A 13829-nucleotide genomic window follows, 5' to 3' on the forward strand; every position below is an offset into this window, starting at 1 on the left:
AATTTTTTTCTCTTCCAACAAAATTTCTTTAACTAGATGAATATTTACTTCCATCTACACTGGACCATATAGTTAAGACAGACAAAATGCAACTAATAACTTTAAATTTTTCTCTTGCAACACAATTTCTTTAACTAGATAAATATTTAATTCCATCTGCACTGGACCATATAGTTAAGAGACAAACTGCAACTAATAACTTTAAAATCATCACTTGCACACAGTTTCTTTACCTAGATACCAAATATTTACTTCCATCTACATTGGACCATATAGTTAAGACAGACCAAATACAACTAATCACTTTCATTTTTTCTCTTCCAACACAATTTCTTTAACTGGATAAATATTTACTTCCATCTGCATTGGACCATATAGTTAAGACAGACAAAATGCAATTAATTACTTTAAATTTTTCACTTGCAACACAATTTCTTTAACTGGATTAATATTTAATTCCATCTGCATTGGACCATATACTTAAGACAAACCAAATGCAACTAATCACTTTAATTTTTTTCTCTTCCAACACAATTTCTTTAACTAGATAAATATTTACTTCCATCTGCATTGGACCATATAGTTAAGACAGACAAAATGCAACTAATTACTTTAAATTTTTCACTTGCAACACAATTTCTTTAACTGGATAAATATTTAATTCCATCTGCATTGGACCATATACTTAAGACAAACCAAATGCAACTAATCACTTTAATTTTTTTCTCTTCCAACACAATTTCTTTAACTAGATAAATATTTACTTCCATCTACACTGGACCATATAGTTAAGACAGACAAAATGCAACTAATAACTTTAAATTTTTCTCTTGCAACACAATTTCTTTAACTAGATAAATATTTAATTCCATCTGCACTGGACCATATAGTTAAGAGACAAAATGCAACTAATAACTTTAAAATCATCACTTGCACACAGTTTCTTTACCTAGATACCAAATATTTACTTCCATCTACATTGGACCATATAGTTAAGACAGACCAAATACAACTAATCACTTTCATTTTTTTCTCTACCAACACAATTTCTTTAACTGGATAAATATTTACTTCCATCTGCATTGGACCATATAGTTAAGACAGACAAAATGCAACTAATCACTTTCATTTTTTCTCTTCCAACACAATTTCTTTAACTGGATAAATATTTACTTCCATCTGCATTGGACCATATAGTTAAGACAGACAAAATGCAACTAATTACTTTAAATTTTTCTCTTGCAACACAATTTCTTTAACTAGATAAATATTTAATTCCATCTGCACTGGACCATATACTTAATACAAACCAAATGCAACTAATCACTTTCATTTTTTCTCTTCCAACACAATTTCTTTAACTGGATAAATATTTACTTCCATCTGCATTGGACCATATAGTTAAGACAGACAAAATGCAACTACTTACTTTAAATTTTTCTCTCGCAACACAATTTCTTTAACTAGATAAATATTTAATTCCATCTGCACTGGACCATATAGTTAAGAGACAAAATACAACTAATAACTTTAAAATCATCACTTGCACACAGTTTCTTTACCTAGATACCAAATATTTACTTCCATCTACATTGGACCATATAGTTAAGACAGACCAAATACAACTAATCACTTTCATTTTTTCTCTTCCAACACAATTTCTTTAACTAGATAAATATTTACTTCCATCTGCACTGGACCATATAGTTAAGACAGACAAAATGCAACTAATTACTTTAAATTTTTCACTTGCAACACAATTTCTTTAACTGGATGAATATTTAATTCCATCTACACTGGACCATATAGTTAAGACAGACAAAATGCAACTAATAACTTTAAATTTTTCTCTTCCAACACAATTTCTTTAACTAGATAAATATTTACTTCCATCTACACTGGACCATATAGTTAAGACAGACGAAATGCAAGAAATAACTTTAAATTTTTCACTTCCAACACAATTTCTTTAACTGGATAAATATTTAATTCCATCTACACTGGACCATATAGTTAAGACAGACAAAATGCAAGAAATAACTTTAAATTTTTCACTTGCAACACAATTTCTTTAACTAGGTACCAAATATTTACTTGCATATGGATAGTAAGTTAGGATAGAGACCAACTACACCGAATACCTTTAAATTTATCACTTGAGAATCTTTCCAAACATACCTTTGAACACAATTGACTTCCTTTTAAAAACTACAAGAGTAAACTAGCACAAGCAGGATTAATACCACTTTAGCATATATAGTTTAGGGGGGAGGCACAGCACATGCTGGTGTGTGTGTGTGTGTGTGTGTTAAAATAGAGCAGAGGATAGGAAAGGAAGAAAGGAAAAGGAGGAGAAAGAAGAGATGGAGGAGGAAATAAAGTGGAAAAGAATGAAGGAAATATGAGAAAATTTGAGAATGAATGTGTGTGTGTGTGTTTTAAAGCAGCTTAGAATGGATAACTAATGTGTGAGTGTATGTGTGTGTGTGTGTGTGTGTGTGTGTGTGTGCTGGCCTGTGTCCCTCACCTCAGTAGTCCAGCATGTAGCAGCCGCTGCCGGAGCCCTTGAGAGCCTGCTGGGAGGGCCTGTCCCTGACACTCTCGTAGGTGCTGGTCCGCTGCTGCACCGTCCCCGTGTTTTGGTTGATGGCCATGGTGGTCTTGGTGCCGAGCTTGGCTGTGGACGAGCCGCAGTTCACAGTCTTGTAGGAGTCGGTGTTGTGACGGACCTGCTGAGAGTAAGCAAGCATCAGGGATTAGAGGCAAATGCTTAGGAGAGGAAGGAAGACTTATAGATGGAAGGATAAGGAGCTTTTCCTGAATATACATCGCATTGGCACTCACACAACACATCTGAGGTGGAGGGCATTGGGAAAGGCCTCTCTTTGTCCTAGATTACAGTGCACTGGTAATGGCCCAAGATGGAGCTGTTTACCTGGTTGTTGCGGCTGACGGTCTGGTTCATGGTGATGCCCTGCGTGACAGAGCCCCCGCCCTGGTAGGTGGTCATGTGGCCGTTCAGCCCATACTTGACGGTGCCCTTGGCCTTGTTGACGGACTCGTAGCTGTTCATGGACTGGTATATGGTGGAAGAGCCCTGCCGGATGGTCTGGTTCTGGGTCTGGCCTCGCAGCACCGTGCCCGTGCTCTCGTACACACGCTCGTAGGTGTTGCTGGCGCGCCGGGCAACCTGACCCCCGCCGCCGCCGCCACACCTACAGCAAGGAAAGTAAATGAGTTATAATGATACAGTGCATTCTAGTGAGATGAATTGAGTACTGCAATTGATAAGCAAGAGTATCAATAAGGAGCAATCAGGTGAAGGACGACCCAGGAAGTGATAGGTCGAAAAGCTTGTCTGCCCCGGCCCTTACCTCGCCACCTGCTGCCCGCCGCCGGATCCTCTCCTTCCCATCTCAGAGGTTACTGCTTGTGCCTCAACAGTAAACAAGAAAGCTCACACTCGGCTCCCAAGGTGTCGAGCAAGCAGGTCAGTCAGCAGGCTCAGTGTGGGGCGCGGACGCTGACGTAGCAGAGTGCGTCGTCTCCACCACACCTTGAGGCTGTGAAGGCAAAGCAGTAAAGATTGGTTACATTAATGCACCCGGCTGTATCTTGCTTCCTACCGTGCGATGTACTTTCCTGTTGTGTTGTAAGTCTTCTACTAACCTCTAAGCCTCCCCAAATACAGTAGGAAAGATTGGTTGTATTAAAACGCCCATATCTCACTGCCAACTGATGTTATATATGTCTTCTACTAACATTCAAGCTTCCCGAAATACCGTATGAAAGCATGTAAAGATGAACATCAAGACGAAGCTGGCCTGTCACCCTTATTATCTATTCAGCCTGAGACCTGTTCACGAGGCGACCATGTGGAATTTGACTTTTCTCTAATGTAAGGGAGATTCACCCCAGCCCTTTGAACCTCGAACTCCACACACACACACACACACACACACCTGCCGTTCCCCTGGAGGCTGTGTTCCCCCTACCGACAGAGATGAATGAGGGGTCTGACCACACTTAACACCTATCTTACTCGTCCCTCCCTCCTCCTCCTCCTCTTTCCTAATCCCTCCTGGCCTAACCCTCCAAAATAGTTTCCTCCTCCTCCCTTTTGGCCTAACCCTCCAAACTATTTTCCTCCTCCTCCTCCTTGAACCCTTGTGTGTATCTGTACTGAAGAATCTAAGTCCGTATTCCTAAAAGTATTGTCGCCCCAAGCAGTTCGCCTGTTTGAAGAGCCTCTCTTAAAAGTTGTGATTTTCGTGGACCGTTTTGAGATGGTAGTGATAGTTTTACACGACCTCTGCACCATGAACAGGAAAATCACCCAGGAAAACCCGATTAGCCTTCTCTGTGGCCTTGGGAAAGTCGTAATGGGAGTTTGATACGTATAATAGACCTTAGTGCTTTGGACAACTAAGGTGACGTAATTCCGATAAGCCCTGATACGAGCCTTGGAAAATAATCGTAATGGGAGCCTGTTAAGTATGATGGACCTTAGTGCTTTGGACAACTAAGGTGACGTAATTCCTGTAAGCCCTGATACGAGGGGAGCAACACAAAGCAAACCTGGCTATGGGCCATTCTTACAGTCGTTTCCGAATGTTCGAAAGACGGTCCCTAACACGTTCGGGTGGCTTCTACAGTAGTAATAGTAGTAGTACGATTACTACTACTACCAATACTGTAGAAGCCACCCGAACGTGTTAGGGACCGTCTTCCGAACATTCAGAGAAGACTGTAAGAATGGCCCTATGACTTGTACAATACATGACAGCAAGGGCGAAAATAAAACCCAGACTCAAGGCCGCATTGCATGACGTCAGCCTCTGTGCTGGGACAGGACGAATACACGTATCGCAGGAAATGACAAGCACGTTTTTTTTCCCTTTTTCAGGAAAGGAAGCAGCTCAAGGGCACAAGGAAAGTGTATAAAACTCCCGTTGATCTCGTCCGTTTACTTGTCCTGAACATATATATGCCGATGGGCGAAATAAAACTACTACTATTATTATTATTATTAAACACTGCTTCTAAAAAAGATAAAAGAGTGGCCAAAAAGAGATGTTAATTTCGGGTAGAGAGTTGTCTTGAATCCCTCCTCTTGAAAGTTCTGGGCCTAAGTTTAAGTTATCTCTGGACTTTGCTATCACACTTTCTCTGTATCATTACAAATTTACCGGCGAGAAGGACAGGACAGAGACACGTATCGCAGGAAATGACGCGCAACCACATGCATTCTGGGCCTGTATCTCGAGACTTTGCTGTCACACTATCTCTGTTATCATCTTTCATTTATCTATTTGTTAAAGTGTTCATACCGGCGAGAAGGACAGGACGGAGACACGTATCGCAGAAAATGACGCGCAACCACATGCATTCTGGGCCTCTATCTCGAGACTTTGCTGTCACACTATCTCTGTTATCACCTTTCATTTATCTATTTGTTAAAGTGTTCATACCGGCGAGAAGGACAGGACTGAGACACGTATCGCAGGAAATGACGCGCAACCACATGCATTCTGGGGCTTTCTTACCTGGATGATCTTTCCCTATGAGCCATGCGAGGGTGAACCGTCAGGCAAAAAACCGAAAGGTCTCACCAACCAATGCGCCAGCCTATCCAAACGCATCAAACAACATAATCCAATAAGACATGAGACTTTGCTATCACGCTCTGCTGTCAGCTATAATCTATATGTTAACGTGTTTTCCTAAGGGGAGAAGGACAGGACGGAGACACGTATCGCAGGAAATGACACACAACTATATGCTTTCTGGGTCTGTATCTCGGGACTTTGCTATCACGCTCTGCTGTCAGCTATAATCTATTTGTTGACATGTTTTACTAAGGGGAGAAGGACAGGACGGAGACACGTATCGCAGGAAATGACACACAACTATATGCTTTCTGGGTCTGTATCTCGGGACTTTGCTATCACGCTCTGTTGTCAGCTATAATCTATTTGTTGACGTGTTTTCCTAAGGGGAGAAGGACAGGACGGAGACACGTATCGCAGGAAATGACACACAACTATATGCTTTCTGGGTCTGTATCTCGGGACTTTGCTATCACGCTCTGCTGTCAGCTATAATCTATTTGTTGACGTGTTTTCCTAAGGGGAGAAGGACAGGACGGAGACACGTATCGCAGGAAATGACACACAACTATATGCTTTCTGGGTCTGTATCTCGGGACTTTCCTATCACGCTCTGTTGTCAGCTGTAATCTATTTGTTAACGTGTTTTCCTAAGGGCGACGGGACAGGACGGAGACACGTATCGCCCATGAGCTGTCTCCCTTGCCGTAACAAAATAAAAAAAAAGCTTTGATGACCACTTGTTCTCAGCTTATCATTACTATCTCGTTCTTTATCATCCTTTTGTTAGCTTATAAGGACGGTGGGACAGGTCGCCTACGCGTTTTACAGGAAAAGGACCTCACCACATGATTTCTGGTTCTAAGTTGTTTCAGGACTTATCTATCACGCTACTTCTATCACCAGCTTGTCTTAAATCCATTGTCTATTTGTTAACTAACGTGTTCGTACGGGCGATGGGACAGGACGGTTACACGTATCGCACGAAACAGCCCCTCACTGTGTATGCTTTCCGAGCTTAAATTGTATCGATCAGGACTTGTCTATCACGCTACGTCTCGTACGGGCGATGGGACAGGACGGTTACACGTATCGCACGAAACAGACCTCACCACATATGCTTCCTGAGCTTAAATTGTTTCAGGACTTATCTATCACGCTACTTCTATCACCAGCTTGTCTTAAATCTATTGCCTCTGCTTGTTATCGTGTGCATAGGGGCGATGGGACAGGACGGTTACACGTATCGCACGAAACAGACCTCACCACATATGCTTCCTGAGCTTAAATTGTTTCAGGACTTATCTATCACGCTACTTCTATCACCAGCTTGTCTTAAATCTATTGTCTGCTTGTTATCGTGTTCGTACGGGCGATGGGACAGGACAGTTACACGTATCGCACGAAACAGCCCTCACCACATATGCTTTCTGAGCCTAAATGGTTTCAGGACTTGTCTATCACACTACTTCAATCACCACCTTGTCTTAACTCTATTGCCTCTGCTTGTTAACGTGTGCATAGGGGCGATGGGACAGGACGGTTACACGTATCGCACTAAACAGCCCTCACCACATATGCTCTCTGGGTCTAAATTGTTTCGACTTATCTATCACACTACGTCTATCACCAGCTTGTCTTAAATCTATTGTCTCTGCTTGTTAACGTGTGCATAGGGGCGATGGGACAGGACGGTTACACGTATCGCACTAAACAGCCCTCACCACATATGTTTTCTGGGTCTAAATTGTTTCAGGACTTATCTATCAAGCTACGTCTATCACCAGCTTGTTTTAAATCTATTGTCTCTGCTTGTTAACGTGTGCATAGGGGCGATGGGACAGGACGGTTACACGTATCGCACGAAACAGCCATCACCACATATGCTCTCTGGGTCTAAATTGTTTCGACTTATCTATCACACTACGTCTATCACCCGCTTGTCTTAAATCTATTGTTTCTGCTTGTTAACGTGTTCGTACGGGCGATGGGACAGGACAGTTACACGTATCGCACGAAACAGCCCCTCGCCACATATGCTCTCTGGGTCTAAATTGTTTCGACTTACCTATCACACTACTTCTATCACCAGCTTGTCTTAAATCTATTGTCTCTGCTTGTTAACGTGTGCATACGGGCTAGAGGTACTTAATACGGATGATGGGACAGGACGGTTACACGTATCGCACAAAACAGCTCCTCACCACATATGCTGCTCTCTGGGTCTAAAATGTTTCGACTTACCTATCACACTACGTCTATCACCAGCTTGTCTTAAATCTATTGTCTCTGCTTGTTAACGTGTGCATACGGGCGATGGGACAGGACGGTTACACGTATCGCACGAAGCATCACTCACCATGTGCTCTCTAGGCTTGTTTCATGACTTATCTATCACACTCCATCTATATCACCAGCTTGTCTTTACTCTATAGTCTAGTATTGTTATCCCTACAGCACATAATGGCACTCACCTCTTATTTTCCGGGGCCTGTTAACTCTTTCGACCTTGGTGTTGTGGTGTTGCCTGGCGCACGTCTCTCCGGGAACTGCGGTCTCCACTCCCCTCACTAAGCTGGCTACCCCTCTTCCTCCTCCTCCTCCTCCTCCTCTTATCTCCTTCCCTCCCATTCCCCAATCCCTGTGTTGCCAGTTCGGAAAGCCCATTACCCTGTTGCCTTACCAAATCACTTTTTTCCAGCACTAAATTCGTATTGCCAAACAGTTTCTAGTCATTAGGAAATTCTGGATCAACGTGGTAATACAGTTACAAATAATATCAATTTGAATCTTGTCTAACACACTGATCGTACATCTTACCTTGCACCATCTCAGGTAATGTAGTAAAACAAGCTTATTCCTGCATTGCCAAACGGTTTTCAGCCATTACCAAACCCTGCGTCACCGTGGTAATGGGGTATATCAATTAGCAACACTATGAACCTTGGCTAACACACTGATCACAGGGTTATAAGGCAGTCAATTTTCAGGTCCTGTAGAATAACGTGGAAATTCCTGCATTACCAAACAGTTTTTAGTCAGTACTATTGAAGCCCTGGGTCACCGTGGTAATGGGGTATATCAATTAACAACACTATGAACCTTGGCTAACACACTTATCACAGGCTCAATTTTCAGGTCCTGTAGAATAACGTGGGAATTCCTGCATTGCCAAACAGTTTTCAGCCATTACCAAACCCTGCGTCACCGTGGTAATGGGGTATATCAATTAGCAACACTATGAACCTTGGCTAACACACTGATCACAGGCTTATATGGCAGTCAATTTTCAGGTCCTGTAGAATAACGTGGAAATTCCTGCATTACCAAACAGTTTTTAGTCAGTACTGTAGAAGCCCTGGGTCACCGTGGTAATGGGGAATAGCTATCAGTTACCAATACTATGAGATTTGGCTAAGACATTGATAATATGACCGTACAATGCAGTCATTCATTATCTGAAAGTATCAATAATGCAAGAAACATTATAAGTTATGTGTGTTGGAAATGAGATAGCATGGTGTAATCTCTCTCTCTCTCTCTCTCTCTCTCTCTCTCTCTCTCTCTCTCTCTCTCTCTCTTGAACTTAATATTAACTAGAGTAGAAATGCCTTCTGGTTAATGTAAAATCACTTAGGTTTAAGGACAGACCACCTAGTCTGGACCATGGGGTCTGATTTTCTATGTAAATCTATGTAAATTCTCTCTCTCTCTCTCTCTCTCTCTCTCTCTCTCTCTCTCTCTCTCTCTCTCTCTCTCTCTCTCTCTCTCTCTCTCTTCTTTCTTTATTTTTACATCTTACATATTGCAAACGAGTACATAATATATGTCGACTCTCTCTCTCTCTCTCTCTCTCTCTCTCTCTCTCTCTCTCTCTCTCTCTCTCATCGTCTGTGTACTTAGATAATGGTTTCCTATGGGTGGTGATGGTGGTGGTAGTGCCCTCCTCCTCCTCCTTCCTCATCTTACACTTCTTATCACCCTACAACCAGTGAGGTCTCTCTCTCTCTCTCTCTCTCTCTCTCTCTCTCTCTCTCTCTCTCAAACGACAAACAGTGCTGCCTCGCCAATATTTTCGCTGCTAAGCACAATCACTCTCTCTCTCTCTCATTCTTCTTCTTCCACTACGACTATTACTACTACTACTGAGCAAGGGTCAAGCTACCACAGGGGTCATAAAACTATCCATGGAAATGCCCATAAATCCTACGAGCCTTGTTAGATATAGGAGAGGATAGTTTTTTATAATACGGACTCTGGTAGGACTCTCCCTTTAACCAGTGCGTAGGCCATGAGGGGAGCTGTTTACAAGCCACCCTTCTCTTATCTCCCTTAGGCCACGACCCTTCCCCTATCCCCCTCAGGTCACGTTAGGGCTCACAGTCTGGCACCTCCACACACCAACGCTCCCTAGTGCTATGCCAACCTAGCGTTCAAACTGTCTACTTGTTTTGATTTTTCTGCTTATACTTGTTCTTGCAGTTGTTCTTTTTGCTGTTGTTGTTGTTGTTGTTGTTGATTATAATATACTACTACTACTACTACTACTACTACTACTACTATATACTACTACTACTACTACAACTAATATTCTTCAATCATTACTTAAACACTACTACTACTACTACTACTATTACAACATTACTTTGGAGCCTATCTGGTTGACACACTGCCCGAATATGCACTATCTCAAGCATGTTGCCTCTCTATCTCTCTCTCTCTCTCTCTCCCTCTCTCTCTCTCTCTCTCTCTCTCTCTCTCTCTCTCTCTGTTACCCTCCTCCTTCTCCTCCTTCCCTTTTAACGTAATCAATAGGCCGTATATAAGGTAGCTCGATCATGGCAGGCCGAGTGTTAGCGCCACTACATCACGGAGCTTCTAACGAAGAAAACATTAGTGATAAGCCCTCCTGTATATCGTGTTTCTGTATTTCCTCCTGCCTAGGACTTAAACATTGAACACTTCAAGAGAGGAGGATTAAGTAGCCTCTCCAAATGACTATAATTCCGTGTTCTCAGATGCTCACAACTGTTTCCAAAAGCCACAATGGAGATTAGTGATACTACGTCTGTTAAAATATACCCTACACACACACACACACACACACACACACACGCGTCAGAATCCATCTCGACACTCGCTCTTCTTCCGCCTCGTCCTCCTCCTCCTCCTCTGCCTTCCTGACGCAGGCCAGCAACATGTATTCTGTCCCTCCCTGACCTCAGCAGCCTTTCGTCACCGTGACGCACGAGCATCACGAGGAAAACACAGGAAAAACCCTCAGCAGCTCGCGTCCCGCCGCCTCTCTCGCCTCTACTGCAGTGCCCCCTCGCCGAGACGGTGTTGTCGGCACCCGCGTCCTTCCCGCCCAAAGTAGCCACGAACACCACGGCATGAATGACTCGCCAAACTTTGATGCCCCACGGCGCATCATCTGTGGCATTACAGGCAGCCGTGTCCTGTATGGGTACCCGCAGCCAGCGACCTTCACACACGTCCGTCAGCGCCTCTTCAGAGATAGCCCAAAGTGGCGCGGAAAACCGCGACGTGGCCGCTGGCAACGCTACATCCTCAACTGCCTCCGAAAAATCACTTAGTAAAATTCCTCCTCTTCCTCTTGTGGACGGTTTGGGGCCGTGTCTTCTTCAGCTTCTTCGGAGGGTTGCGGGAGCCCTGGCTCTTCAGCAGCAGTGCAGGAGTGACGGTGTTAAACAACACCGGCGTTTAGCTTCGGCCAGCTTACTTGGTCAGCCCTCAGCACCTCAGCTACATGAGCTTCTGGATATTCTCTTGACCTGTTTTACCTTGTCATTATTTTTCCCAATGTGTCTGAGTGGTATTTCACCCTCCACGTCCCTCCAGAGGGCCACCTCGGGGTCCCCAAAACAAGGGTGGCACCGAACCCTTTTGGCACGAGGCAAGTTCCGTTGAAAGTCGCTCACTTCACGGAGGAGGAGTCCGCCGCGCCGACCCTCGTGTTGTATCGCCGTCTTTGGCGTGTATTGCAGGCGTGTTTCATTTCATAGAGAGTTCCAGCATAGTTTTGGATGCGTTGGTGCATGAGTGGTGGATCGGCAGGCCGCGGCAGGCCGTGGAAGGCCGTGGGTGACGGGTGGGTCAGCACAGCGGGTTGGCGGACGGAGGGGCCAGGTGAAGTGACGCCGCCCACACCGCCAGCTGAACTCCCTCCCACGTGCACTATTTCGCCTCAAACTACAGCGCGAGGGCTTTTCTAGGGGCCGCGGGTGTTGCACAGTGAAGGGTAAAGCGGTTGCCTCCTCCTTACTCAAGGCTCCCTCCTGCCTCACTGCCTCCTTCACCCCTTTACCTGTGTAGCTGCGGGAGTCGCTGTACATCGCCAGCCCCGCACGCACACATGTAAACCCATACACACACGCATATGGGTACACACACACACACACATCGGTCGTGATCTTCCCCAAGGCGTTCATCTTGCCTTTAATTACTTTCGTTCTTCCTCCAAGCACCAGGCTCTTCCGATGGACGTCACGCATTCCAGTGTTAAGGATTGCAGAGTACCCTTCAGACTTTCCTTAGACCTTGGCACACGTTACTTATTTCTTCTTCCCTGCCATACGTACTTATTGAACATCAGCCTCCCTCTCTCTCTCTCTCTCTCTCTCTCTCTCTCTCTCTCTCTCTCTCTCTCTCTCTCTCTCTCTCTCTCTCTCTCTCTCTCTCTCTCGGCCTCTCCCACTCGCCGACAGGACTCGCAAAATGGCGGAGCACTTGTCCGGTTATGCAGTAAAGAGTACTAGAAAACGCTTGATCCCGAGTATAAATAAGTACAAGTATATAGTTTTATGCGCTTAACTACGAGTACAAGCCTGGTAGTAGTAGTAGTAGTAGTAGTAGTAGTAGTAGTAGTAGTAGTAGTAGTAGTAGTAGTAGTAGTAGTTGTAGTAGTAGTAGTAGTAGCAGCAGTAGTAATAGTAGTAGCAGTAGTAGTAGCAGTAGTAGTAGGAGTAGTAGTAGTAGTAGTAGTAGTAGCAGTAGTAGTAGTAGTAGTAGTAGTAGTAGTAGTAGTAGTAGTAAGTAGTAGTAGTAGTAGTAGTAGTAGTAGTAGTAGTAGTAGTAGTAGCAGTAGTAGTAGTAGTAGTAGTAGTAGTAGTAGTAGTAGTAGTAGTAGTAGTAGTAGTAGTAGTAGTAGTAGTAGTAGTAGTAGTAGTAGTAGTAGTAGTAGTAGTAGTAGTAGTAGTAGTAGTAGTAGTAGTAGTAGTAATAGTAGTAGTAGTAGCAGAAGACAGTTTTGGGGTAGGAAGTCGGGAAATATAAGCAACTGAATGCGACAATCTGGCAACGTTGCTGGGGACACCTGGGGAAGGTACACAGTGGTAACCTGGAAGGCATGCTGGTAGCCCTGTGCCAAGCAATTTAAGAGGGTATTACACTGGACAAATTTTCCGTGGATCATCAGTCAAACCACGATTTCCGCTGGCGTGGTTCTCATATTTGCGTGGTTTTCTGACGTGTCCACGATCTTCCAAAGCTACGGTAGATTTCATTGAAGGACGACGGTATTACTCATCAACTTCATCAGCAGCAAGAACAAGAAACACATGAGAACCACGCCAGCGGAAATCGTGGTTTGACTGAAGATCCACGGAAAATATGTTGAGGTCTGATAACCCCTACCACCACAAGCTCAAAGGGCCAACGGAACGGATATGAACACCGAGGTAACGCGCAGACATGGCATATGCTCCCAACTTCACCTGTTTTTTATTATTATTATTTTTGCAACAGACGGTTCAAGGGTAACAAAAATGGTGTAGAAAAAAAAGCCCGCTGTTATGGTGCTGTGAGCGTTCATTTCGTTATCAGGGTCAGTGTGGGACCGGCGGGAGTGGAGGCGGCGAGTGAGCGAAGCAACGCGCCCCAAGGTGTATATGCTCCCGACTTGACAGCTGTTATGGTGCTGTGGGCGTTCATTTCGTTATCGGGGTCACGTGGGGCAGGGTGAGAATTTGCACTGGGGGACCGTAGGGAGTGGAGGCTGGCAAGTGAGCGAAGCAACGCGCCCCAAGGTGTATATGCATCCGACTTGACAGCTGTTATGGTGCTGTGGGCGTTCATTTCGTTATCGGGGTCACGTGGGGCAGGGTGAGAATTTGCTCAGGGGGACCGTAGGGAGTGGAGGCTGGCAAGTGAGCGAAGCAACGCGCCCCAAGGTGTATATGCATCCGACTTGACAGCTGT

General features: G+C 44.3%; 1 protein-coding gene across 2 annotated transcripts in view; it reads right to left on the reverse strand.

Annotated features, from left to right (window-relative positions):
* Positions 1–8232, reverse strand: part of LOC127001381 (uncharacterized) — a 15079-nt gene extending 6847 nt beyond the window's left edge. Inside the window, exons 1-5 of one of the 2 annotated variants that reach the window (XM_050865942.1) lie at positions 8084–8232; positions 3375–3563; positions 2936–3215; positions 1563–2729; positions 234–949 (exon numbers count right to left, since the gene is read on the reverse strand). In XM_050865942.1, coding sequence (XP_050721899.1) covers positions 2529–2729; positions 2936–3215; positions 3375–3415 — 522 coding nt within the window. In that variant the 5' untranslated portion in view covers positions 3416–3563; positions 8084–8232 and the 3' untranslated portion in view covers positions 234–949; positions 1563–2528. Of the gene's footprint in view, positions 1–233; positions 950–1562; positions 2733–2935; positions 3216–3374; positions 3564–8083 lie in introns of both variants that reach the window. The other variant, XM_050865941.1, reaches the window with a different exon arrangement.
* Positions 8233–13829: the final 5597 nt, after the last annotated feature.

Source organism: Eriocheir sinensis, chromosome 20, assembly GCF_024679095.1.
Source record: "Eriocheir sinensis breed Jianghai 21 chromosome 20, ASM2467909v1, whole genome shotgun sequence".
Classification (NCBI taxonomy): Eukaryota; Metazoa; Arthropoda; class Malacostraca; order Decapoda; family Varunidae; genus Eriocheir; species Eriocheir sinensis.